Raw genomic sequence first — 27636 nt, forward strand, 5'->3', positions numbered from 1 at the left:
GGGTAGGGAGCAGGACAGGCTTGCGCGGGGCAGCCCGCTTAGGCCGCGACGCGCCACCTGTAGCTAACACTGGGCGGCCTAGGCGGCGGCCTGGGCCACGGCTACAGCCTCACGGACCCCTGGCCAGGGCACCCCTAGGAGCCCCTCCCCCCGCGCAGGGTTCGGTTCCTTTTCCCGGGCTCTCGCCCATCTCGCCGGGCCTAACTTGGCTTCGCCGATGGCCGGCATTTATGGGCCTTTGCCAGCGCGGTGCCCGGAGGGCCTGGGCCCCAACAGACGCGGGCTTCGGGTCGGGAGGCAAGGCCGGGAGCAGGGGGAGGCCCCCAGGTCGCCCAGGACCAGGGACAGCGCCCAACCCCGGGGGCAATGGGGAAGGCCCCGTCCTCAGGAAGCCGACCCCTCCCCCCCCCAGACCGGGGCTCCTTAAACGCCCGCGCGGGTTTATTGATTTAGGCCGAAGCCCGAGTTTAGGAGGCAGAAAAATAACCCGAACAAAGAGCAGAGTCCGAGGGGGGCTTTGTACAGGTCAAGCTACGAAAGGAGCAGAATGTTCCGGCACAGTCTGGGGTTTTCCTTTAGGCCACACAAACTACGTTTGTGCAGCTCCCCTAGGTTCCCTTCCTCACTGAGCCGGTTCCGGGCCCGAGGGGACAACCGCACGGCGAGGCCCGTGTCCCAAGGCGGGCCGTGGCGGCGGCCTCGCGGCCCTAAGCGCGTCCCGCGGCTCCCGCCGGCCCCACGGCTCCTCTCTCCAAAGGCTAAGGCGCCCCGGGCGGGGAGGAGGGAGTAGGGACCCTCGCAACATGGCGTTCTGCGGCCCAGGCCCCGCCTCTCTTCCCCTCCTTTCCCCCCTCCCCTATTCCGCTAACGACAAAGGCGCGCGCTCCTCGCAGCTACCTTCCCGCCAGAGCGCGCGCTGAGAGCGGAGCGGGGGGGAGAATGGACGTCACTTCCGGTAGGCGCCCCACCGCTCGTAGGGCGGAGCCGCGTCTGTGAGCACGCGCACGCCAGGCGCCGACCGCCATAGAAAAGGCTCTCCGTCACTTCCGGCGCGGGCAGAGCGGGACACAGAGGCAGTGGCGGGAGGTCGGTCTTCGGCAGAGGAGACGGCAGCAGCAGCAGCGAGCAGCTGAGGCGGCGACAGCGGCAGCAGAGGCGGATTCGGCGGCAAGACAGGGCAGCGAGGCAGCCCGGCGGCACCATGAGCGACAGCGGCGAGCAGAACTACGGCGAGCGGGTACGTGAAGGCTGCGGGGCGGGAGGGCGGGCGGGCCGCAGCCGTTGGGGAAGGCCGTTAAAGATGGCGGCGGGCGCGAGCCGGGGCCGGGGGCCGGACCGGATCGGGGAGAGGGGGAGGGGGAGGGGCGGCCCGGTAGGGGGTGTCTGGTTTCTCCCCGCAGCCATCTTGGGCCCCGCGCCGCCGCCGTCGCCGCCGCCGCCAAGGGCACAAAATGGCGGTCGGGTTGGGGGCGGGGGGAAGGTACTGATACCGGAAGAGGGGCCGCGCGAGGCCCCGGATGTTAAGGCCGCGGGCGGCCGCGGGCTGGGTCCCTCTAGACTGTGAGCCCTTCGAGGGCAGGGCCTCGTGGAGGCGGTTGCCTGGCTTTCTGCCCCCAACGCTGGTCACACTGTAGGAGTTGAATAAATGCTTGGCTGTGGAGGAAGCGAAATCAAACAAGTGACTTCCCCTGGGGGGAAGAAGGAGTTTGAACGCAATTCTGGCAGGGACGGCACTGAGGGGAGTTAGTGCTGGACTCGGAGTAGGGGGGGTTCGAGTCCGGCCTTAGATTCTGAGCCCAGGGGAAACGGTCCCAAAATGTCTGTGGGGAGACCGGGAAGGGCAGTTGCCGTGACCCAGTTATATGCCACGAGGCACCTGGACTGCTTGGTCACCGGCCCCTCCTTGTACCCGATTCCAGACTCGACCCCCCCGGCCCCTCTTCCGGTATCAGTACCCCCCCCCCCCCTCACCGAGCACGTGGAGGGCCCCGATTCAAGAACCGTGTCCCGTGCGGGTCTGGGACCGCCAGGAAACCCCCTCCCCCCGCCTGGCGGGGGTGGAAGGGTAAGGAGCCTGCTCTGGTCGTTAGTCCAGCTCCTGGGCCTCCTTTCCTCCTTAGCTGACTCTGGGAAAGCATTTCTCCTGCTGATTGCCCACTTGTTTCATAGCAGAAACAACTTCAAGGCAAATAGTAAACGTTTCTTACGAGGACCTCGCCAAGTGACTCGTGTGGGTTTGGACTCTGTCTGACACCTTAAGTATGACCCCATCTGTTTGTGGTTGGGGATTATAATGCAGAGGGTCCTGCACTAACTTCTAGGTGGAAGTGAGTTGTTGGTAGCAGTCATGTGATCATCAAGACATTTACGTTGAACCTTAGTTCCCTCGTCTTTAACGGACTGATCTTTGACTCGCTACCCTAGAAGGTTGCCAGGGCTTTTTTTTACATCAAGCCCAATCAGTGCAAGGAACGTGACTGTATTAGATAATCAGAAAGAAACTGCCTCCTTGAAGTAGACCTTCTGAGGCCCAAGATGTCACTGTATAGTTATCTTCGGAATTGGTCTTTAAGATCAGATCATGAGATGACAAACATATGCCATGTTTTGGAATTGAGCTTTAATCTAAAGCTCGCCTCCACGGAGTGCAGGAGGTAAGCCTCGGGTTTTCTTAAGTAGAGATGATGCAAATTTAGACTTTGGACAATAACCTGGACCTAATCCAAGAAAAAAGTGAACTTGGATGATTTAAGATTTTTAGCTAAAATAATAGTCTTAGGAGTTAGTTAAAATAATAACTTAGGAGTTGTTATTCAAATAATACGTTTGAAAGAGGTCCTTTTCAAAAACATTTTTTATTGACTTTCTACTTTGAGGGATGGCTTGCTGTAAGTAAAATCCACTAATTGGCAATATACTAATGATAAATGGTAAGTTTAGTTAAACTGGTGGATACCCCATTGAAAGAACAGGTGTTTTATCCTAGGACCTTAATTTCAATCAACATTCATTTAATATGTGCCAAGCACTGTGCTAGATGCTGAGAATACAAAATAAAATAAAGGAAACTGAGACAATGTGGATCATTGGCCTGGAACTTAATTCCGTTTATCTAGCTCCAAACTTAATGGCTTTTGGGGGGGGTCCCCAACTATATCACTGACTATCTGAGCATATTAGAAACACGTGGCAAAATGGAATAAGTCTGATATGAACCAATAGTTTATCCATAGAACTGATTTTTTTTTAAACTGAAAATTTTTGCCATAGGAAATAGTGGAATTTTGTACCAAATTGTTGTTAAATTACATTGTGAACTCTTGAATATCTATGACTGGCTTCTAGTTGGCTGCCAGTAACTAGCTGCTCCTGTAAATAGACGGGTCACTATTGAATATAGAAAATAAATTACATACTTACCCGTCCAGTTTATCTCAGATTGACATATCTATTTACAGTGTAGATGTAGTTTATTCAAAGGGATGTCAACTTACTCTTTGCTCCATTGTTCTCTTTAAGATTAGGAGTTATAGGACAGCTAGATGGCTGGATTGAGCACCAGCCCCGAAGTCAGTAGGACCTGAGTTCAACTCTGGCCTCTAGACACTTAACACTTCCTATGACCCTGGGCAAGTCGCTTAATCTCAATTGCCTCAGCACACAAGCAATAACAACCAAAAAAAAAAAGATTAGGGGTTGTATAAACCTGCCCACTGACCTATTCTACTGGGAGAAAATTTGCTCGTGGAGTGAACAGAGCAAAGTTCTGATTCCTTTATAATTCTTGTGAAGTTGCCATCCCACACATAAAATTTTCAAATGTCTGGGTAGAAAATACAAATCTTGGTATGGTGGCCTAATAGTAGTGTATGTTTACACTATGAAGACCAGACCTGTAAATTGATGCATTGCATTTTATTGTGGTTTTATTTTGATACCAAAAGTAAGTTCTTTATTCAAAACTGGAGTAAATGGAATTGTAGGCTCCTTTTTCAGAAGTCATTTTGAGACACTGAGAAAAGTACTGTATCTGGAGGGCTGCAGGTCCCATGCCTCTCTATTTGGGCCTCTGAATTGAAGTCACTTAGTCTTTCTGAATCTTTTTAACTGTAAAATGTGAGATTCAGAATAGAAGACACCCAAAGGAAGGTCTGTCCCTTGTAGCTCTGATCTGAAGAGCCTATGATCAGAGCCAAGACCTGCAAAGATATTGTGAACATTTTCTTTTTCCTCTAGATAAATGAGATTTTAGCTCTACCTTATTCCCTTCGTTTAGTCTTCTCAGAGGAATTTGACAAGCTCTGAAATAGGAGGATGGTGTTAAACACAAATACATTGTCTAGGGCATTGGATTCCCAGAGGAAGCTTAGTAAATAAATCTTTTTAAGTTCCCAGGGAACTTCACATCTGAATTTAAAGACCACTATTGAGTTCTCTGAAATACTGAGATCTTAATGCAGATAGCAAAAAAGTTGATTGAATGTGATGTTACATGCAAAAAAAGCTTAAGATAGGAAGCTACTCAGCTACAAAAGGCTTTCTTCCAAGTCTAAAAGTTATTTCATTTAGCATCTTCTCAAAAGCTTGAGAAACTACACAAAACTTCTCTTGAAAGTTAAAAACAGGCTTCTGAAATTACTACCCCAAGGGAAGAGAAGGACCTGCAGGGTCTGGCCTCACCCCAGTGGAACCTTTCAAGGCAGTATTTTCAAATCTGGTTTGGAGAACACTCCTATGTTAAAGCCCTGTCTCCGTCAGTGTAATGTCAGGTATCATGGATGGATCTTTCTGCCTTTTAAATCTTCATAGAACCAGCTAACAACAATGGACTGGTTATGCATGTACTTGAAAATGTTTCTCCCTTGGATGGGCCGGAGGAAAATTTAATTCCTCACAGAAATTATTTCTTCACTAAATACTTTTTCTTTTAATCCTTTCTGAATTTTCTTTGAGTCAAATTGGTCAGTTGTGGGGGAGGGCCTATTTTGTTGTGTTTTATTTTTTTAGGTGATGTTAATTGGTTTGTGGTTCTAAATGGTTTGCTTATCAATATTTTCCAAAAGTTTTCCCCTCCTTTTTTAATAGCCCATATTATTGACCCACTATTCTCAATATTTGTGTTGCTTTTATTTTCTTCTTGAACTTGACAAGTAAATTTTGATTCATTTCTTTAAAGGTGCTTAGCCAGTCAAACTGGAGTTTGACACTTTTACTGAAAAGTTTAGCAAGGTTTCTGGGGAGAAAAAGTTTCTTTTAAAATGAGTGCCTGCGGTAACATGTAGTTAACTATGTTAAAAGTTAAAATAGAAAGTTGAAAGGATTGGCAGGGACAAAACAGTTGGGCAAACTTGATTCAGCAGTGAATTTGAGGGAAGAGGAACATTAAAATGAGTACAGTAGTGATATGATCATTGTCTACCCTTCTTACCACTGATTGGTTGGTTGATTACTATTTGAGTTTTGTACTTGTAGGCCAGCTGCAGGTGAATACTAAACCTAACTTATCCAGAAACTACAGGAAATGCTTTACCCAAGAAAACTTGGCAGAAGAGGGTCAGTGTGGATGAAGCCACCAGTGGTGGTAGGCAGCTCTCTAAGTCCATAGCTGCTCTGGTTCTTTGCTTCCAATTGCCACAAGCTGAACATATAGTACAAAGGAAATTGATCCTGCACAAACTAATGGGATTTCTAGCCTTATAATTCTTGCTTTATTCCCACTAGAGATGTTTTTTCCTATTTAATAACCCTTCACATAAATTTTACCACTCTCTTCTCTCCAGGCTTATTAATATTAAACTTTTTCCCTTGTATATTTTCCAACGCTAACAATATCTAGTTCTAGCCGTTCCTATTCTCAAAGCATAGCACTTTAACCCTACTTTTAAGAATGTTGTCCTAAGCCTCAAAAACCGTTAGCCCAATATGGTATTGTAGTCTTTTTTCTGGTGCTTAAAGCCATAATTCAAGATAGATTATTAAACAATTACAATGAATATAGTGCTGAAATTTCCTTGTTGGAGTAAGTTTGTTTTAAAAGAAGAAAAAAACTCCACCCAAAGCAGCTAGATAGTGGTGGTGTAGATGGATGGTGCAGTAAAATACCAGCCCTGAAGTCAGGAGGACCTGAGTTTAGATCTGGCCTCAGACACTTAATACTTACTAGCTGTGTGGCCCTGAGCAAGTCACTTAATCCCAGTTGGCTCAGCAAAAGAAAAAGAAATGAAAATTTAAAAAGACAAACCCTCCAAAAAGAACTTGGACAACCAGTGATAATTCTTTTGATCGCTTAGTCTGGAAATGAAGTCTGATAGTTTTAACTTAAGATAAGTGAAAATGACAAATGACAAGGTAAGTAACTACCTGCTGTCTTTGTCAAAGATGGAAGGGAATGCCTTAGAGTTTGTTTCATGGCATAGACCTTGGTGCCTACCCTCCAAATATCTCACTCATTTGAACAGAGAGGGAGACAGGTGGGTGTTCGGTGTTCCTTAGTGCTGAATAAAGACAACAGATGCAGAGATTTTCCATGAAAACTTGATTCTTTTTAATGAAAGAAGCAGAACGGAATTTTGTCACCCTTTTAAGTTTTGGTGACAGAACTGTGGTATTTAGGAAATTTGGTATAAATCTTTTTATCTACTCTGTTTATACATCATCTTGATGTGGGTTTGGCATTTATTCACTTTGTCATAGATTGGTGTCTGCAGTTTTCAAATTTAAAGTTCTTTATAAATTAACTTTCTCTTTTTACTGTGTCAAATTTGGTTCCTCAAAATATGTTGCTTTAAATTTTGTATACATGTGGAGTATCATTTTCTGTTTATTGCAGCTTTAGCATTTTTTAGCTTCAGTGTATTTGTAGTATAAGGTTACAGTAACTTCTACCTTAATTTGGGCTGTTACATCAAAATGTGGTTCTTCTGTAGAAGGTTTATGTAAGGAGTGGTTGCTATTTTGGGAAATGTTGAATGCATTAAGAATATAAATTTAAAGTTTGTGATACTATGCCAGTTTGCAGGGTGGGTTTGGGGAATTTTTTGTGTTTTGTTTTGGGCAAGCAGGGTCACAAAAAGCATTTCTGCTTGTGACCATCGGGTTACTTTGTTGGCTCAGTATTTATTTACTTACATATTTCCAAGGATCTGGGACTTTAATTGGAGTGGGTGGGTGCTCCCTCAACTGACTGAAACCATTCAACTACTGAGCAGATGCTCTTCAAAGAATTGCTATGTCTCAACAATTGATGAAATCATGGTCAGTCTAGTTAGCCTCTTTCCCCTTCATGAATCCATTCCAGCTTGGTGTAGGACCTTGTCAGAACTATTGCTCTACTAGCATAGCCATTGGAGCTGCCATACCACAATAGGACATCAGAAGGACTTGAGTGTAAGAGAGCTTAGCTTTTTTATCTTTATTTGTGGGAACCTCCAAGAGAATATTAGTGTTGTTGATGGAGAAACCATTTGTTTTAAGATTTCAGTTTTAGGAAACCAAAATATTACTATAGACATCCTTTTTTTTTTTTTTTTTCCCTTCTTTAACCGTGTGAAAATTGATTTCAAATTGCTTTATGAACATTTAGCTTTGTGCACTTGAGCATGCCAGTGGATTGAAAAAAGCCATCTCTGGCAATAAAATTTTCCTTTTAAAAATATATTAGTGGCATAGACATCCCTATTGATCCTGCTAGGGTTTGTTTCTTGTAGCCATTAAGCAAATGAACAGTAAGTAGGATAGATGATGATCCTACAATCAACTTGGCATAAATTGCTACAGTTGGTTGTATGGAGTTGGGTATAAACAGCGGGTTTAGACCACAAATACTAAGGTTTGAGGTGTCATAAGTTGAACAGGTATCAGTACTATAGTTATTGACAGTGAAGTGTCATCCAGGAGATTGCATTCCCGATCCTTTATCCACCACTGCCCACTCCATCAGTCAGGCGCCAAAGAGGAAACGCGCTTGGGCCTTCTGATTCCATGATTACGGTTGGGATTCTGCAGATGAGCCACCTTCCCCATTTTTCCATCAGCTCTTCTAAAATAACCATTTGTAGATCAAGTTTTGTAAAAGGTGAGACTATCCCATAAATAAAACCCATTTAAAGTTATCCTAGACTAAAATTAAAATGCTGTAAACTGAGTTGAGAAAAATTTTGAAACATGCATGTCTAATGCATGAAACATAACTGTGATGGCATTATTTCATTGCCTTGGTACAAAAATAAACAACAGGTTTTTCTGAAAATAGCGTAGGTAATGTTTTTCAGATAAACTTAGATGACATGGCACATTAATAGTTTTTTAGCTTGTCTTTTAACTCAGCTAATACTAAGGTTGCACTGTTTTTATGATGCTATCTAAATTACAGTTCAGTGCTCCAGCGAGCATTAATAATATTTTTAAGTCATAGTTGATTCACTTAAATTTGAGAAATAATATTTCCCTCATCCCTCATGGTTACCAATTTGAGTAATTTTCCACTTTTGTATATTCAGTGCCTTTAAAAAATACCTTAATATTAGATGCTTATGAGGAACTGTCCATTTAGTTTTCTTTGAAAACTTCGTTTGTTGGGGTTTTTTGTTGTTTTAATATTTAAAATTAATTTTTTGATATAACTATTGTTGGATTCAGGTTTGCTCTCTTTGACTGTTCACATAGATGGTTAATATAAAACAGTCTTTAGATTACCCCCACTTCCTTTAGCTATTTTTAGTTCTGTAATCTCTTACCAATTCTAACAGAACATGCATTGTAATTGAGTAGACTAATGTTTTTGTTTTGGGGAAAGATTTTTTTTTTTTTTTTTTTTAATGATGAAGTTAGATAAACTTAAAATTAGAACTTTTCAGGGGTGGGTTAAACAGCAATATCCCAATTTTTCAGATGCAATGATATAGTTTGATTCCTCTTAACTCAGTTCTTAAATATGCAGTGCAAAAATGTTATGAATTTAAATGAGTATTAAATAGTTCAGATTACAATAAATGTGAATTACTTAAGCCCTGAATGGTTATTATCATCAGATGTATAAATGAATTAGACTTTTTGTTCCTGCATCTTTAAAATTCAGAATATCACTTTGACTAGAGACTATGCTTAACATGATGGTCTTTTGACATCTAAGCATTTTCTTTATTCATCTAAATAATTTCGCACTTGGTCAACTTAATAGACCTTTAAATGTTAATGAACAGCAAGTGTTCAGTTGTGTACTTCATGTTCAATACAGGGATAAGTAACTCTATTAGCAGTACAGACTGAAAGTTGACAATAATAGAACCAGCTGAAAACCTGATGTGTCAGTTTTTTGAACTGCATATTCTAGTTCTTAAAAGTCCAAACCAAAAAACAAGGCTTTTTTTTCTAGTTTCAGTTTTGGCACTAGATTTTATCCTGGAGTTTTAAAATATTCTTCATCCTGTTCTTTTTCTATTAAGGTTAATGTTGAAGAAGGAAAATGCGGAAGTCGTCATTTGACAAGTTTTATAAATGAGAATTATTTGAAGCTCAGGAATAAGTGAAGCTGAAATTTGAAAAAAAAAGAATGCATGCTAATTATCAGACCAGAAGTCCCACTTATAGAATATTGAGCAGTTTGTGTGAAGTGGGGAAGATGAAAGAAGTCAGAATTTGAAACGGAAGAATGAAGAAAAGAAATAAAAGTGAAGTTAAGCTAAGAAGTAATCTGGAATGAGAAAGCACTACGCTAAGTACTCACTAGTCTGTTTCTGTGTCCCTGTGTATATTTTGCTAAGCGTGCATGCGTGGTCTGCGGCCCAGGGAGAGGCCGAGCAGGGCCTAGCCTGCCTCCACCAGGGGGAGCATTTTTGATTGGGCAGCTTTAGTGCCAACTGCCCTGACTAATGATGGAGGTGTAAGTTCTGGTAACTACTGTTAGTAGAATACCCAGGCCAGGAAGGGGCTTTCTTTTCCTCCCCCTCCTGCCATTGATCCCACACTTGCCCCTCCCCCAGACCCATGAGGACCCGGGCTCTGGGACTTCAGGAGTGGGGAAGGTAATTGCTGCTACCACCACACTTGGGCACTTTTAAAGCCAAAACTATGTGTAAAGATTATTTTTCTTTATAGTTTTTGCCAAAGTTGAATTGTAGCAAAACCACCAAAATTTTCATAAACTGAATAAGTACCCTTTTGCTCCTTATGATCTGTTGTATTTCTTTGCATCAGTATTTTGGTGGTCTCATTACTTTCTTATCTTTCCAAATTACTTTTATCTTATCGACTAAACAGTATTAGCATCACCCTTTACAGACCTGATTTCTGAATATCATGCACAGTTCTCTTTGAAATTTCTTAAATTTCTCTCCTGTATATAGTCACTACACCTGAGCCACAAAGTACAAACTCCTTGAAAATTCCTCATCCTCACTGTCATCCTCCACCCTTAGTGAGGAAGGGGCTAGGAAATACACAAATAGACAGGGACTTAGTTCTGGGGCATTAATGTCTGCTCAGTTCCAAACTCATTTTGCTATGATCTTAGTCATCCCACCATCACTTAAATGATAAATTTTTATAGAATATAGATGTCTGATCTGATCTAGTATCCAGCCACAGATTGGGTTGGCTTGTGCAAGTTAAGGGTTTCCCCAGCTCTTCCTTGTCCCTCCCTACTTTGCCCCACCCATCTGGGGAAATTTGCTTTAAAATCCTATTTTTCATTTTCAAATGTGGGTTGCAGCAGTGAAAAGATTAAAAGTTCAGTTAGGTGGAATAAATAACAGTTGTTACTCCTTCATTAGAGATTGCAGCCACCATATCCATTATCAGGATGTGCCTGCCCAACACATGTTTTCCTACCTTTTTGGGAAGAGCAAAGGGATAATTTTCACTAAGAAAATTTCAGGTAGCTTTCCGTTTTAACTTTTCTTTCTCTGCCTTTCCCTTCCCTTGTCCCCCACCTTCCAAAAAAAAAGATCTGTATCAGCCCTTAGCAATCCCCCTATAAATAAGATGAGGCGATCTAAAACTTATTTTGTTTCCAGGGACATACACTTCATTGCATGGCAATTTCTATTTAAAAAATTCATGGCTCATGCCTAGGGTTTGGAGTTTTTTATAGTGTTGAGCCATTTCTGTATTCTCTGCAAAAGTTAAAAAAAAAAAAAAAAGTCTCTGGACAATAGAACCCAATTAGATACTTGTCCCCAAGCATTCTCTATGGTCTATTGCCATAGATCATTTTTGAAGGATATTTTCTTAGGACTTACATACAAATCCTGAGCAGGAAAGTATAGGGTGTCTTTCTCCCTATATATATATGCCCCAATACCTATTTCATGATTAGCTGTGGCTGTATAAGGCCTCATAATCTGGGACCATTAAGGCTACTTCATGAAAGATTGGGTTTCAGTTCAACAATTTGCATTTGGGAGTCCTTGGCTATCTTAATAGGTTTATTTTTTAAGTTAGATCTCTTTAAAGTGAGACAAGGAGTATAAATGTACAGTGGTACAATGCTGGTCCCAAGAACACACATTTTCTCTTTAGGGGACTTATCTCTGTATGGCCTATCTCCTGGATTGGTCCTATTTTCTTTGCTGTAAGACCTTAGCTTACTCTGGTCTGTACCTTTTAGGCTAGATTTTATATTGGCATGTCCCCAAAATGTCTATATCTACTTTTAAAAATAACTGTTACCTATATGCATCATCACCAATCCTCTCATTCCATTCAGCAAATTTACTTAGTGCTTAAAAGAGGTTAGAGAATAGTGTTTGTACAGGTCCCTGTGTGGGCAATGAAAATTTTAGGGTGCTGGCCATAGGGACTTAGTCCATGCTGGTTCCCATTAGGTGACTTTACAACAACTTTAGCAGATCCATTCTATTAGGTCATTAGCTATATTTCTTATTAATGGGAATTAATCAACAATCCATACAATCTAATCATCGATGGAACTAATGATAAAAAGTCCAGGGGTTGCTGGAAGCTGGGAATAGTTATCCCAAACAGCATCTCTTGTTTTGGGGATTAGTTTTGTTTCTGAATTTTGCCAATTATTTAGAATGGAGTTATATGGATTGTGGGAGGGGGAGGGGAGACAGTGTGTTAACTGGCATCTTTATTGTGAACTTGGCCAGAGTTATTCCTAATTTCCCCAGAAAAACTATTTCAAATTGTATTAATAAAAGTATATTCCTATCTTTTTTAAGTGTTGAAGTCAGATTCTCTCACCAAGCTTGCTAGACTTAGAATTTAAATCTTTTATCATTTGCAGATTCCTTGTACTTTACCCCCTCCTTGGGGATGAAATGGTACTAATATTTTTCCCTTTAGGATTTAAAATGGCAACATGTGCAACTTTTCCCAGGACACTTCTATGTGACCTTAGCTAGAATATAATTACATGTCTTGGTTCTCATTTTTCCATTAATTAGGAACCATTCCAAGAACTTTTGCACGTAGAGGGAGATACAAAATTGTACCTTCTTGGTATCAGTGAATCACTTTATCATGTCATGCCTTTGTTTCTTTTGAGGAAAGGCATTTTCTTGGACATCTGTTCCCCTTTGATTTTGAGGATGCCCTTGGTATTGCTCCCTTAGGAGAAAAAACTTTTTATCCATACAAAATTATGCTCATTATCATGAGGAAACACCACGTTTAAGAAGCTTCATAATGATCTCTACAATTGTTTTGGTTGCTGGTAGTCTAATGACTTTGGTCAAAATCTTTATCTTCACTACCCAACTAATTAGGGTGTTTTTCTAGTATCGAGACTGAAGGAAATATATAACTTCATTAAATTTCCTATCCTCAACTTATCCAATATTTAATCTATTCTCCCTGACTTTTGTCAGATAAATCATTCATATTGGCATATCTGAAAATGCTAAAGTAATTCATCATCATTTGAGTTCTTCAGTTTCATTTGTTGAGGTGACTGATGTCATTCTGTCTATATTGGAAAAACTTTTTCCCCTCTTATCTCCTCTGTTGAATCTTTATTTCTGAAATGTTAGTGAAGAGGTATTTACATTATCCTGAAAAGTTTCTTTGTTTTCTAGTGTTTATATTTATTGTTTCACAGCTAGTGGTTTAAACTTTTTGGTCCCTGGTAGTTACCTCTCTCCTCTCCCAAAGCTTACATCCTTAAGGGAGATACACTGGCAAGTTTCTCAAGTTACTTATTTCAATATCCAGGTTTCTATATCTTCTTCATTCAGTATCAGATGGACACCAAACAAGAACTTAGCAGGCCCATCCTTCAGCTTTGCTTTCTAATGACTTCCTCTGGCACAATAAATTTCCTTCAAATAATTGATTCTCTAAATGTCAATCTTTCCTTCAGATAGTCTAAACTTTGCATTTCATAAACCTGCTTAGATCCAAGTCTTCAAAGCTGCAGTGGCTGTAGGTAATTTTGATCTGATGAGTAGGTCCTTGCTATTATTCCTAACTTTTTCTTAGCAGCAGGAAGGGAGCAGTTGTCATTCTGGGAAATTGCACCTGGACATTCTCTGGCTGAGACATCTTTATTTACTCTCTTGCTTCTCATACCAGCTCCCCCTTAAAAATCTTAGCTCCTTTGGAAGTTGAATTGGTCTAGCAGGACATTTGGTTCTCATGAAGCTTCTGTCCTTTCAGAAATGGTTCTAGGCAGAACATCGATCATTTTTAACAATGAGACAAGTGGATTCATCTTCCCACCCAATAAAAGAATGCTTAGTTATCTCTATACCTAATGACAGGAAATTTAACCTCCTTCATCCTCTTGCCCTTTTTTGGATGCTTCATCTTCCATTAGTTCAAGTTAGGCCTTCTGGAGCTACTATAAAAGGTCTCCTAGGTCCTCTTTTTCCAGATTATATTTCCTAGGTCGTTAAATAATTATCAAATGCTTCCTCCTGATTATGCAAAAGGCATGCTCGGCCATTGCCCATGGAATAGTTTCTGGACTCCACTGCACTGTGGTACATCAATCAAATGCATAGCTTACAGTGAGATTTCTATGCTTACCTTGAGCTTGACTGTGTGCTTCTAAATGTCCTGGGGTTTTGTTTTTGTTTTCATATGGAACAAACAAGTGTCTGTTCTGCTCTTGAGCTTTTAGTCTTTCAAAACTCTTGGTCTTTAACCTGAACTGCTAGCAAAGGCATTTGGAATATGTGGAATTCTTTATTTATCCCCTACTCAATTTCATCATTTCCTGCCATATAATTCTAAACATTTCCAATTATCTAATTTGCTTTCTGTGTCTATCCTAAGGTATTGATAGAAATGTTTAACAGGGCCAAAAATAGAGATCAGGAAGCTAACTGAGGTGACAGCTCTACAGGACAAGAGTTTCTTCATTTTGGCAGTCTGGTGAAGCCTACTAACCCCTTCTGAGAATTATATTTTTAAATAATTTAAGGAAATTACGTTAGGGCTAGTGAAAAATGTGTAAATTCCCTTTCTCTTCTTTCCCCTTCCTTTCCCCCACCCCCCAAGTTCGCAGACATCTTGAGGATCTGAGTACCTTGCTGTTATTTTTTTGGTGTAAGTTCAGCTACATATCACCTATCTGCCTACATTTGTTGTAGTACACCAGAATAATTGAGATTTTCAAAAGCTTTGGTATAATCAAGAAATACTCTAGCAATATCTAACCAGAAGGGAAAATAAGGTTGCTTCATCTAGACCCACCGAATGCTATTTAGAAAGGAACCTTTAGTTTCTCTATTTTTCAAATGAACTGAAATAAGGGGAGGGAAAAGGGGGGGGGAGGCTGATGAGTTGGGTATAGTTCAACTGGGACTTGCATCCAGATCTCATAGAATGCTAATTCCATTTTAGTATCTTAATAAGAATCAGCATTAAGTTTACTGATCTGTTTAAGAAACTGCTGTTTCTCCCACTAAAAGCAAAATCAGAATGGATGTTCATCTGAGAAGGTTTACATGATCATTTTTGGAAGTCCTTTGGTTTTCTTTTCTTTCCCCACTTATCCTAGGAAATGGCCAGTGGGGTCTGCTAGAAAGATAACCTGAGCTAATTTACATGCCTAGCTGTGGGATCCTATGAAAGTCACTTAATTTCTCTTGGCTTTGATTTCCTTATGAAACAAGAGGTTCTGTGAACTTGTTATTTTTTAGAAAAACTATTGCCTTGTCATTTACTTCCTTTGTAATCCTATATATTTTATAAATCTAAACTCTTGAAAAGGGATCCCTAGACTTCACCAGACTGATTGCCAAAGGAGTCCAGCTCACCAAAAAGGAGATAAAGCTCTGAATTCAGATGATGTTCTAGCTCTGAAGTTATCTTTTGTCTGGGAACCTAGGCAGACATGGCACATTTTAGGTGAACTTTTCCACATTCTCAGTGTTTGTGTATTTGTCTGAAGTAAAATCTTGGACTTTGATAATTCCCCTCCAGTCAACATTGCTGATTTGAAGATCATTCTCTTTGAAGAATTTGAAAGTAAAATGGGAATGGAGTAGTTCTGTATTTTTCGAATAATTAAGATATTATACTATCTTTCCAAAGTGGTATTTCTTATCTCTCTTGCTTTTCTTGTTCCAAAAAAGACTTTTTAGAGGTTCTGTCATATGGTGGAAAATGCAGGTTCAAGCTCTGACCTTCATCCCTTAAGCATTTATCTGAAAAATGGAAATAATGTTACTTAGAGCCACCTCATAATTGTGAGGTAAGCATTTTGAAAACAAACTAAAGCCTATATTGCTTTAAGGGGGAAAAAAATCTTGCATTTCTCAGTTTCTACCTTTTAAAATACAGCCTCCCCTAAAGTGGGCAATAGACTAGAATTTTAGTCTAAAGTATTCTGGACCATAATGGTTGATCACTTTTTTCTCTTTTGAATTGTCCTCATGCCTTTTAGTTTATTTTAAGTTAGGGTGCCTCTCCTAGTAGTTTTAGGGAGGATGGTTCTATTCAACTCTATTGTGCCTCTGCCATCTAAGGACTTCCAACTCTTGCCCAAGTTAAAAATAAGAGGATCGGATTTCTTTAATACAAAGTGCCAGCCAAGTTTTGTCCATTGATAACTGTTCCCTCTTTGAAAGTAGTAACTGAATTGGGAATTGGAACACTCAATAACTTCCTGCTTTTTGTGATCTTGATTCATTGCTGGATTTTCTTGATTTTTCAATGGTGAGGATCTGATGATTTCTAAATTCCTTCCAACTCTTATCTTGCCATCATAGAGAATGTTAGTAGGCTAGGCTTTTCCCCCTGCTCAGTCTTCCTAACCCTAACCCTCCTCTGGTCCCTCAGCTCACTTACTAGGAATCACCCCCATGAACTTGTGTCTCAGCAAGTAGATATCCTTCACTGAGTCTTTAGTCTTTGCTCTCTGACACTCTGGTTCATTACATTGGTTGCTGCTCCTGGCTGGTTATAGAATCAATTCTGTCAACCCCCTCGTCTCATCTTTGTCTTTTTGCTCCACTCCAGGTTCTGATTGAATGGGCTGGCTTATTCCGGTTCATCAGCCACACCTTCATCTGGCCATGACTTCACTCCTGTTTCAGTTTTCCCTTGGTCATCTCCATGATGGCAGAAGGACTCGTTGATCCTTAGGCTGTTAATCATTTCCTCTCGAAGTAAAACTCCATCCCCAGTGCCTTTGGGTTGTCTGCTCTGCTGCCTTTTGTTTACCTCATTCATTTGGATCCTTAACATTGCCACCATATGTAGTGTCAGGGCTGTAGTCAACCCTGATCAGCTCCACTAGCGTGGGCTTCTCTCTTAGGAGCCATTATAATCTGCCACTGAAGGATGTGCCAGTCTTTCTTTCTGCCGGACAGTGAGGTAGAGGGGGATTGTACTTTCCCCTTTAGTTTCTTAGATGTGGACAGAATTTGTCACAGTTTCCTCTGAGAAATAAAAGAGCCAAAAAAAAAAAACAAAAAAAAAAGTTACACAGCTTTTCTGCCCCAAACCAGTCTACCCACAGATTGTTTTGATTTAGGAAGTTTTGGGACAAATAAGTCCTCCTTTTTCCTTGATTTGACTGCCCCTATCTGGGGAACTCTTTCCAAAAACCTTTTCCTTTTTTAAAAAAAAAAAAAAAATCTTTTGGTTTTTGCATATTACTCTCTTGCTTTGATTCTCTTCCCTCCACCCCCATTCAGTGCCCCTTCCAATGGAAGGCTTAGATAAGTTCTGGTCAGAGTTGCATCCAGGTGAAACAGAATGGGGTTGATGGGATAATGTACTCCACCCCTAGATGGAAAACGTTAACTAGATGACTTCCAAACAACCTCTAGTTATCCACTGAACAGGTGTTTCTGTAACCTCTTTGGAAGGGCAAGGGGGTCAGTCTGCCACACTGTTTCACTGCAGGTTGTTTAGATTGTGATGGCCGAGAAAGGGCCCAAATTAAACTTGACAAATCTGCACTTAGGAATCCCGTTCCGCTTCCAGAAGTGGGAGTGCCCATGGATCTGGGAAATCCGCAAGGCACACCCCTGCAAGGTCACGTTCCAAGGAAGATTCCCGGCGCTCCAGATCCAAGTCGAGGTCCAGGTCTGAGTCTCGGTAAGTGAGCCCTGAGTTTGGAGGGGTTTCTAGAAGGGAAGCTGGGAGCTGGGGCAGAGGCTGCTGAGTCTCAGTAGAGAAAGAAAATGATTTTGTGCTTTTATAACTTCATTGGGTACTAACTGCCCTTCTGAAAGCTGGTTTCATCCAAAAGTGGCTTCCAAGCATGTTCCTTGCTCCTCACACCCCAAATTTTTGCCTAAGCTTCTGTATCAATGGTGGCAAAGCTTTTCTGTATCAGTTTGTGCTCCTTCCCTCCAGACAGGCGTTTTGTGTTCCTTACCAAGGCTAATCAGTCATCTCTCCTGTATCTTCAATCTCTGAGATTTAGTCTTTGCCTTTCAAGACAGTGTCGTAGTAGGTGGTGCAATGGGGACTGGGCATCCGAATGCCCTCTGTTTCAAATCCTTGTTCTGCCTTGGTCCCTGGGCAGGTCCCGAGCCTCAGTCCTCTTCTAAAATGCAGGGGTTGTGACTCGGTAGCCTCTGAGCTTCCCTTCCTTTTGTCTGCATTTTTAAAAAGCATTTGACCCTTATAAGCCGTATCATCTCATCCTGTTCACCTTTAAATTAAATGTGTTTATACATATATATATATATATATCATGCATCCTTTAGGTGTTTTTCTCACCCCCTTTGCAATCTGTTCTTCTGACCCTCCTACTCTCCCCTTAACTATTCATTGGCTATTAGTGACCAACTTTCCCTCATTGGCATTTGACCCTGGTGACCCCTTATGGTCTCAATATGCCCTGACCCTACACTGCTAATTCTACCTCCTTTTTGGACTTATCTCTGCACCTCCCTCCTTAGTATTCCTGTTAGGACTTCACCAGTACAGACCCTCAGTGCGACATCTCTACAAGATGTTCAAATTGCCTCCAACTCTCCTTCCTAGGGTAGCACTGCTCTCTGCAGTCCTTGGACATCATTATCAGAGAATCCCCCTTGCATGGCTATCATCAAGTCTCTTGCCCCCAAACCCCCTTCAGTTGTCTTATTGCCTGCTAAAAATTTGTCTCATTGATTGTCTCCTACTCCCTCACTTTTCTGTCTAACTAAGACATTGTTTCTCTCGTACTTAACTTGGTACTTTGTATTTCTCCCATTGTGAACTATTTGGCTTTGTTCTAGCCCCTTCCAAGACTGACTCCACAAAGACAGCTCTGCCTCCTTTGTGGGGGAAGGGGAAGGCAGGTATGGACATCAGTCCGAATGATCATGACCATGGATACTTTGTCCTGTAGATCGAGATCCAGAAGAAGTTCTCGAAGGCATTATACTAGATCACGTTCTCGCTCCCGCTCCCACAGACGATCCCGGAGCAGGTCGTACAGTCGAGATTACCGAAGGCGACATAGCCACAGTCACTCTCCAATGTCTACCCGTAGGCGTCACGTTGGGAATCGAGTAAGAAAAACAGTTTCATTGTTCAGATTTAGGTTGCCTGAAATTGTATCTGGCAACTGCTCTTGGTTTCTTGGTGTTGGATTCTTTTGTCCACTAATTTGTGTTCGTGAGTAGTTATTTGACCTTGGTCCATAGAATACTGGATTGGCAGCAAAACTAGGGAACATTTCATGTTTGGAGAATTATGAATTTGTCTTTGGTTTCTTCATGGCCATTGGTATAATCTAGTGATTGTTTTAGGTTATGATATGATCAGGTAGCAGTGTTTTGGGCTACTCGGCAAATATTGAACATTTTCTAGGAATACAAAGCTATGGAGCAATAGAACATGAAATGATTTTTTTCAGTACACATTGGTAAAGGCTTGGTGCGTGCTAATAATAATTACTGTGCAGAATGATAGGCTCAGGTCTGTAATTTTGACATCCATCATTTGTGCTGCTAGTTTGGTATATGTAATAGATTAAAATGCCACTTGACAATAGACATTCTCTCAAAGCTGGTGTTTCTTTGTTTTGAGAAAACAAGTAACTCATGACATTTCACATGTGTGCATAATTCTTCATCTTCATTCCATAATCTTAAACCATCCAAGTGTATTTTTTATTTTAAAAACCCTATTCTGATCTTTTTAATAATGATTCTGATTAATCATTTAGTAATTATGTAATATATTAATGGTAATAGCAATTATTTTTTTTGTCTCCTTAAACTGGCATATTTGGGACCAAATTCTGAAACTGGGGAAGGGATTTAGCACCAGTCTTCCCTGTTAAAGGCTCTTAGAAGAACTGAAACTTCGTGTTGTTCATTTGTGCTCTTCTTTTAAAAACTTGAATTTTTTCAAGGCTGTTTTTAAGTCCTCTTATTTTTAATTACAGGCCAATCCTGACCCCAATTGTTGTCTCGGAGTGTTTGGATTGAGTCTATATACTACTGAGAGGGATCTCAGAGAAGTATTTTCCAAATATGGCCCAATTGCAGATGTGTCCATTGTGTATGACCAACAGTCTCGGCGCTCCCGAGGATTTGCCTTTGTCTACTTTGAGAATGTGGATGATGCCAAGGAAGTAAGTGGATATACACCTCTAGAATTGGGGGAGATCTGGTTTGGGAATTGTTGAAGGCAGCATTAATTTTCAAAAATGAAATTAATGTATCTGAAAATAAGATCAAGATTTCCTCAGGGGGGATGAGAAGAAAAGCAAACATTTGATAGCCATTAAAACGGTTATCAAGAATAGTTGATAACTTTTTAGAAGAAAACCACCACAATTTTAGAAATGGGAGTGCCAAAGTATGTGTCCCAGTTAATGGCATAGTTGGAATTCTAGAGCATGTGTATCATAAAAACGAGACTACCTGAAAATCTGACCATCAGTTGTGGCATTTTCTATAGGCAACTTAAAACTTCACAATGACTCAAATTCATTTTTCATTCAATGGGAATAATTCCTTCCATTCCCAAGTATGTCAGGTTTGACTGAGAAGGCTTTCAGGGCAGAAGATTCTTTTCATGTCCTTTCCTGGAGAGCAGATTAGGATTATTGTTTACAGTTCAGAGAGATGAGATTTTGAAGATGGGAAGGAAAGTATTCTTCTGTCTATAGTTTGAAATGAATGTTTTGAAATGGGTAAATCGATTTCCTACCTCTGCTCTCTGTACACTTTTATGTACGTACACAAAGGCTTTTGAGTTGTTATGGAACATTATTAACACACCAGTAGGAGGAAGCCTCCTTGACTCTTTTGCCCTGGGAAGGACTCTTGTCTACAATATGTCCTCATTTGCCATCTAAATGTAACAGTATCTATCCATTCTCATTCCGAGTACAAGGCAATGAATAGCACTTAATCCCCATACTTTGATGCATTACTTGCCAGGTTCTTGTAATTCATTGTTCCTTATTTACTTGATAGATATCATGCTGCCTCTTCTAAGTTAAGTAATGTGTGATCAGGAACTTTGTGTTTGTTTTACTTACTGTGACAGCCCAGTTCATCAGAATGTGTCAGAAACGAAGTTTTCCTGATTTTGTACTAGCCTTTTAACCACATGAAGCTGCCTTCATTACCTCTACATTTGTGGAATAATTCTCCACCCCGGGAATTCCCTCCTTGTGATAAAATCACAGATCTAGATCTAGTTCAAAAACAAAGAATGATAATCCCAAGTAGTCACATACCTCACTAGTGCTTTGCCACTAAAAACCATTCTCTACCCATGGCTCCATTTGATCTTTAGAACTTGGGCCAGGATGCAGCTTGGTACATGCAAGAACTTGGATTCAGATCTCCCTTCTTGAACAAGTTACTTCCCTTGTGTTTCTGTTTTGAAGGCTAAAGAGCGTGCCAATGGAATGGAACTGGATGGCCGGAGGATCCGAGTAGACTTTTCTATAACAAAAAGACCCCACACCCCAACCCCTGGAATCTACATGGGAAGACCTACTTAGTAAGTGGTTCTTGGTGTCCAGAAATTTGTGCCAGGAAAAAGAAATTCTGGTTTGCTCCCAGATGGCAAGCTGAGCAGAGTACCTGCTACCCATACTCCCCAGGGCTGGCAGCTCTTCTGATCCCACTTCTGACCTTGATTACTGAGGTAGTTAGAGATGACCCTGGAGGCCATCCTTGATGGTCTGTGTTTAGGTGGCTAAAGGATGTCCTCCAGAAAATTGGCATTAATGAGAAGTAATAAGAGTTGCTTGGGCTTTCGAGCCCTTAGTAGACCTTGTAATGAATGCTGTCATTTTCAATTCTTACGAAATATTTTACAAGGATCCCTGTGTCCAATTAAAAATGAGTCAACTGAGCATTTAGGAATCTTCTGTTAATCACACCTGCTTGACTCTATGCCTTTGGTGCCTTTTAAAGGACAATTAAGGGACAGGGAAGGCCAGGTGCTAGAAGACTGGGATGCATGGGAAATGGCATTCGTCAGGTTCTCTCACGTGTACCCCATTGTAAAGTTAACACTCAAATGTAATGTATTTTCTCTGCCAAAAAAAAAATTGATCTATTATAAGTTGAGGAATAATTATTGTAAGCTATAGTTTAGGTTACAGTTTTGAACATCTATACAATATTAGATCATAAGCTATATTCAGGTGGAATTCAAGACAGATTTTGGGTGGGGTGTTTTTGTTTTGTTTTTCCCTTTCATGGCCTATGTTCAAAACAAGGTGAAAGCTACTTGAGCACAATCAATATATGAATATACTAGTCACTTGGAATGTAGTGAGAGAAATTTAAGTTGGGAGAACAGCAGTTCCATTTTCACAAGATGGACTATCATAATGAATGAGGACTGGCTTTATAGAATTGGGATAATTTGGGGTTTAAGTCCTGGTACTGACACATGTCAGCCATGACAGCTCTCAAGTCACTTAACTTGTTGATACTTCAGTGTGACTTGGATAGCTTGCACTCAAAGCATCACTACAGCCAGTCTCCTCCAGACTGCAGGATGTTTCCTATTTTCTTGCTCTGTCAAAAAATCAAAGTCAAATGAAGCTATGATCAATCAAGTGATTAACATTCCCTTTTCTAAGTATACAGTGGGCTGTCCTTTCTTTAGTTCTCAAGTGTTCCTAGGAATTGAATGTTATGCTGGAGACAGCTGGTTGGTTAAGAGTGCCAGATCTGAATTCATTCTGTCCCCAGAAACTTACTAGTTATATAATGCTTGGCAAATCATTTAACCCACTTTAACTTGAGAAAGAAAGAAATGGCCAAATCACTTCAGAAACCAAATGGAGTTGCTAAGAGTTGGACCAACTGAAAAACAACTGAACAAGTGATTGGATTCACAATTTAAAAGGAGCCCTTTTCTCTTTCCTTCTGAAATTTAAATTTTCTATTACTTTGATATAGATTGTATATAAAGTTTTGCTCTGTTAAAATGTTTCTCTTTGTGTGGACTCAGCCAGGGATGAAGTATAGAGGTTTTTTTCTTTTTAACATCTAAAACTTGTTTTATATTGTGTAGTGGCAGTTCCCGCCGTCGTGATTACTATGATCGAGGCTACGATCGAGGCTATGATGATCGTGATTATTACAGCAGATCTTACAGGTAAGAAGTTCAGGGACTTTTCCAAATTTCTGTAGTGTCCTAGGAGGTCACACCCTTTGGTGTTTGGTTTACCAATTTAAAAAATCATTCTTGCAAAATTAGTTTGGTGTCGGTAGCTTTAGGATATCATATTTGAAATCTTAACTGCACTTTTCCCATCTTCTAGGAACTTTCAGAACGTGATGTAATTTTCTTGCACTCAATCAAGTTAAATTGTGCTGCCTTGGCAGCATATCTATTGATTAATTTCTTGTCACATGCATGCAGAGTTCCTCTCATGTGATCTGTTGAACAACATATAAGAAGTGCAGAGTACTCACCCATAAGTAGGTATATTGTGGCACACTTTAGTCTGTTTAAACACCAGGTGAACTCTGCCAAGGAACATGAGATAATTATACAATATTTTCAACCAGTGAATACAAATGAGTTTGTGGGATGCAATAGCCAATAGAGTAGGACAGAAGCCCTTGAAACTTATCATGAACCACATATTAGCCTGGCCCGTTCTTGCATATCTCCATGCATCTCCTTACGCTGTCCCCAAGGACCAGAGAGAAGAAAGCTCGTTTATTTTGTTGATAAAGGGAAGCCAAAACTCGGTAAGTAGAGTCTTAATGCTTGTCGTTAGGAGCCATAGAATAGTCTATTAAACCACATTCTGAGAATTCTTTCTAGTGTTCCCTTTTATGAAGTGAATCTTTTGAAGAGCCATCCTGTCTTGTACAAATAATCAGGAAAAGGCTTTTTCATTATGCCTTTGTTGAGCATGTTTGAAATTCAGTCCTCAGAAATCCTTGACAGAAAATAGCACCCATAAGCGTTGGGTGAATGGTCAGATTTACTTTGAGAAAGAGACGTTTTTTAATAAAGGATCTTGAAAAAATTCAAATGAAAATTCTTCCAAGGCAAAGATTGAGGTAAAGGAATTGAGTTGGGGAGAGAAAAAGGGAACAGGAGTGAACTGGTCCTGACTTCAACCCTGAAGAGTCCAGGAGACCCCCTACTGTCAAGTAATCAAGGTTAGGTAGTTGTGGGTGCATTTGTGCATGGTGGGGGTGAGGGGGTATGCACACATAAGACACCTAGTTTATACTCAAAAAAGTTTTGTTTTGAGAATGTTACCATTCTCTAAGGGTTTGTCTATTAATATTTACAAATCTTAAGCTTGGTTTGGGAGGGTGAGGTCTGGGTTATATTGTTAGTTAATTTGTATTTTATAGCACCTCGAGGCATTGTTGAATATCTGAGGAGCATTGTTAGCTTAATATGTTTTCCTTTGAAATGTACGGGATTATACCAAGTTTTGTAGCCTTCTTTGCTTTCCAGCATTTGTAACTTGTTTTGAAGGATGGATTCACTTATGCTTTGCCATAACTAGCTTGGAAAAGATGACTTAGGGGTGATATGATTGGTGCCTTTCAAGTATTTTTAAAAGGCTTGTCATGTGGGAAAGTTAATAGATGTGTTCTGTTGGCCCTGGTCTAAGAGCAGCGGGTGGCTGGCCCATTGAGGTTTGATTGAGGAATCCGTTGCAAACAATGAGGGCTCTCCCAAATTGGAGGGAGCGGGGTGCTGCGGAGGTCAAGCCCAGGCTGATACGGCTGATGGCAGTAGGAGATGTTTATTCTTCTCCTGGTTGAACTAGGTGGCCACGGAGGTCCAGTGATGTGATTCTGTGTTTTTTGTGTTTGTTGTTTAATGTCATCTAATATACTTTATCATTCCATAAACCAAACTGCAAAAAAGTATTTTGCTTGTGTCTTCACAGAGGAGGAGGTGGAGGAGGAGGAGGGTGGAGAGCTGCCCAAGACAGGGATCAGATTTACAGGTATGCTAGGTGAGGTCTTGGGTGTCGGGGAAAGGTCTCGGATTGCAGCAGGGCTCATGCCAAACTTGGTCAGACCAAGGGGTTCTCCATGCACTCTTGATCTCGCCCAATTGTAAGCTAGAACATGGTTATTGGACATTTTCAGCCAATGTTAAGGAATTCTTCCAAGGCAAAGATTGAGGGAGAGAAAAGGGGAATAGGAGTGAACTGGTCCTGACTTCAACCCTGAAGAATCCAGGAGACCCTCTATGTCAAGTAGTCATGGTTAGGTAGTTGTGGGTGCATTTGTGCATGGTGGGGGTGAAGGGGGTATGTACACATAAGACATCTAGTTTATACTCAAAAGTTTAGTTTTGAGAATGTTACCATTCTCTAAGGGTTTCAAATTTAGTGTGGATCACTAGGTTCTGATTGGACAGACTAAAGTGGCGCTCTAGAGCAACTTAAAGTTAACCTTTTCAAAATGTCTGGCTAATTTGTTTTCTTTAGAACCTAATGACTCAGAGCCTTGATCTGCATTCACCTCAGACCCCTGTGTGCATTTTGCATAGTTTCTGATCATTGGCACCTGGGTCCCCATAGACCTGCAAACACCATTTTGAAATTCAAACTGGGTGTGATTTCTTTATTTTAAATGAAATACCTTCGTACCCCACCTCCTACACATACATATAGACCTCTTTTTAGGTCAAAGGCTTGCTTTGGGAAAGGAGGAAAGGGATGTGGTAGTTTTAAAAGATAGCGGCTCTCCATACTGGCCCTCGGTCCTTACTTTGGTTTGGAGAATTGTCTGCTTGTCAGGGTCCAGCTTGCAGGTTGCTTGTTTGGGATCGAGACCAAACTTTTCACTACAATTGGGACCATGCTTTGACAAGGGCTAATATCAATAGCAAGCTCTTCTGGTGAGTCTCTTAAATCACGTTTTTGAAGTAGGGAATTGTCTGTCCCCAAAGGGGGAAGGGGGGGTGTGTGTCACACTCTCTGGATGATACTTACTGAGCCTCAGGATTAATGAAAGCCAGTGCAGGTTACTGGAAGCACTCCATAGTTGGATTGTCTTCAGAGCTCTTGTTTCCCAAGTACACCCATAGGCTAATTTAGGTCACATTGTTTATGTTGAAGATTGATCACTCTTTATTTGTTTACAGGAGGCGATCACCCTCCCCATATTACAGTCGTGGGGGTTACAGGTCACGGTCTCGGTCTCGATCTTATTCACCTCGTAAGTAAAGAATGTTTGAATTTGCTCTTTGCTCTTGAGTAACAAAGGCTGGTGGGTTTCCTCAGTATCTTGGGATGTTTGAGCTTAGCGTTGTTCCCCCTCAGATACAATGTGACAACTTGTCCTTTCCAAAACAAAGTTACTTGCCAGTTGTAGTATTACGATCTCCCAGTTCAAGCCAACACAAGTCTCGGTGCTCTTTATCAATTATGTCCTTTATTTCAGTATCCATAGTTAATACTTATCCATTTATCCAGTAGTTAACTTAAAAACTTACACCCAAACCCTCCCTGTACCTTCAGGGTGTAATTGGTTAGTATTTGTTCCTCAGCACCAGAGTTGTACACTACGTGCAGTTTTTGCCTTAAAAATATAACAGCTGTTGACTGTTAAAGGCATAGGACATGTCTTCCCAATCCTAAATCAACTCTGGAAAGCTAATATTTTAGATTTGGTGTATTTTGGCAGAAATTTGAGAGACTAATTAATTTACTTAGGTATATGGTAACAGGGAGAACTGTCGGGAGAGGGGCCTGGGTTCTAGATTTGGCTTTATTGAACGAGAAAGCATTATTAATATTTTTCTCTCTCTTCCTCTTTGTGTGTGTGTTTGGGGCAGGTCGCTATTAAAGCATGAAGATGGTGGATTTCTGAAATGGGATTTTTGTTTTGTGGACAATATTTTTTTATTGTCTCCTGTTTAAAAGTGAACAGTGCCTAGTGAATAGGTGACTTTTACACCTTTTATGAAGACTACTTTTGGTGGAGTTGAAATGCTGTTTTCATTCTGCATTTGTGTAGTTTGGTGCTTTGTTCAAAGTTAAGTGTTTTCAGAGAAGTATGTTTTGCATGTATTTTTTTACAGTCTAAATTTTGACTGCTGAGAAGTTTCTATTGTACAAAAACTTCATTTAAAAGGTTTTTCTACTGAATCCAGGGTAACCTGAAGATTTGACATTTATGTAAAATGCCTCCAAATGGTAAACCAACAATAAACAGTTTGATTTCTACTTTTCTTTTCACCACATCAATGCTTATTAGGAAAACTGAATTTTCAAATTAGTCTGTGGAAAATAGTCAGATGCCCTTTCACCCTTGCCATTTAGAGAGCACCGAACTTAATATATCTACAACTGAGTGTTATGATTATAATACTGTGTAACTCTGTATTACTAGTATTAGAACTAAAGGTATTTCTATCCAGCAATTGCTTATTGCTTGTCTGAGTGTTGTTTGTCAAGCCTTTATGTAATCTGTGCAAATAGCAAGTGAGGACAATAGTTACGGTCTAAGGGGGCCTCTAAGAAGGCCTGTCTTCCTCACGAGGAAGTGATGTGGAGCTTTTGGCTGTCGATGAGTTAATGGGACATTCCACCACATATGTAATCTTAATTTTCTGGCTTTTGATTACAAATAAAAATGGGTGCTTCATAAGAGATGGGAGAAAGGAACACGCCAGCAGTTTGATGAGTGAACTGAAGACTTTGCCTGTTAAATTTCAAAAACTTTTGAGATCTTTTTGCTTACCAAAGGAGGCCTGATTCACTCGACTGTTTTGAAAGCTGTGTTTAAATAAACTGTTAATTAA

The 27636-nt window shown here is 40.8% G+C and overlaps 1 protein-coding gene across 2 annotated transcripts; it reads left to right on the forward strand.

The window, feature by feature from the left end:
* The first annotated feature begins 953 nt into the window (after positions 1 to 953).
* On the forward strand, positions 954 to 27636 carry TRA2B (transformer 2 beta homolog). Of its 2 annotated transcripts, XM_031968065.1 has the most exons (9): positions 954 to 1237; positions 17381 to 17514; positions 18761 to 18923; positions 19805 to 19993; positions 21263 to 21378; positions 22912 to 22995; positions 24767 to 24826; positions 25975 to 26048; positions 26668 to 27636. In XM_031968065.1, the coding sequence occupies exons 1-9, from the start codon at positions 1202 to 1204 to the stop codon at positions 26676 to 26678; spliced, it is 867 nt and encodes a 288-aa protein (XP_031823925.1). In that variant the 5' UTR covers positions 954 to 1201; the 3' UTR covers positions 26679 to 27636. The 2 variants fall into 2 exon arrangements, with proteins under 2 accessions (XP_031823925.1, XP_031823926.1); XM_031968066.1 differs by lacking the exon at positions 26668 to 27636 and having other exon boundaries at positions 25975 to 26056.

Source organism: Sarcophilus harrisii, chromosome 4, assembly GCF_902635505.1.
Source record: "Sarcophilus harrisii chromosome 4, mSarHar1.11, whole genome shotgun sequence".
NCBI lineage: Eukaryota > Metazoa > Chordata > Mammalia > Dasyuromorphia > Dasyuridae > Sarcophilus > Sarcophilus harrisii.

Bases quoted from the DNA above. Each gene is read 5' to 3' on its own strand.
- TRA2B (XM_031968065.1), top strand. From the start codon at position 1,202: ATGAGCGACAGCGGCGAGCAGAACTACGGCGAGCGG. The intron at 18,924-19,804 runs GTAAGAAAAACA...TTTTAATTACAG, and splicing joins GGCGTCACGTTGGGAATCGA to GCCAATCCTGACCCCAATTG. The intron at 19,994-21,262 runs GTAAGTGGATAT...TCTGTTTTGAAG, and splicing joins ATGTGGATGATGCCAAGGAA to GCTAAAGAGCGTGCCAATGG.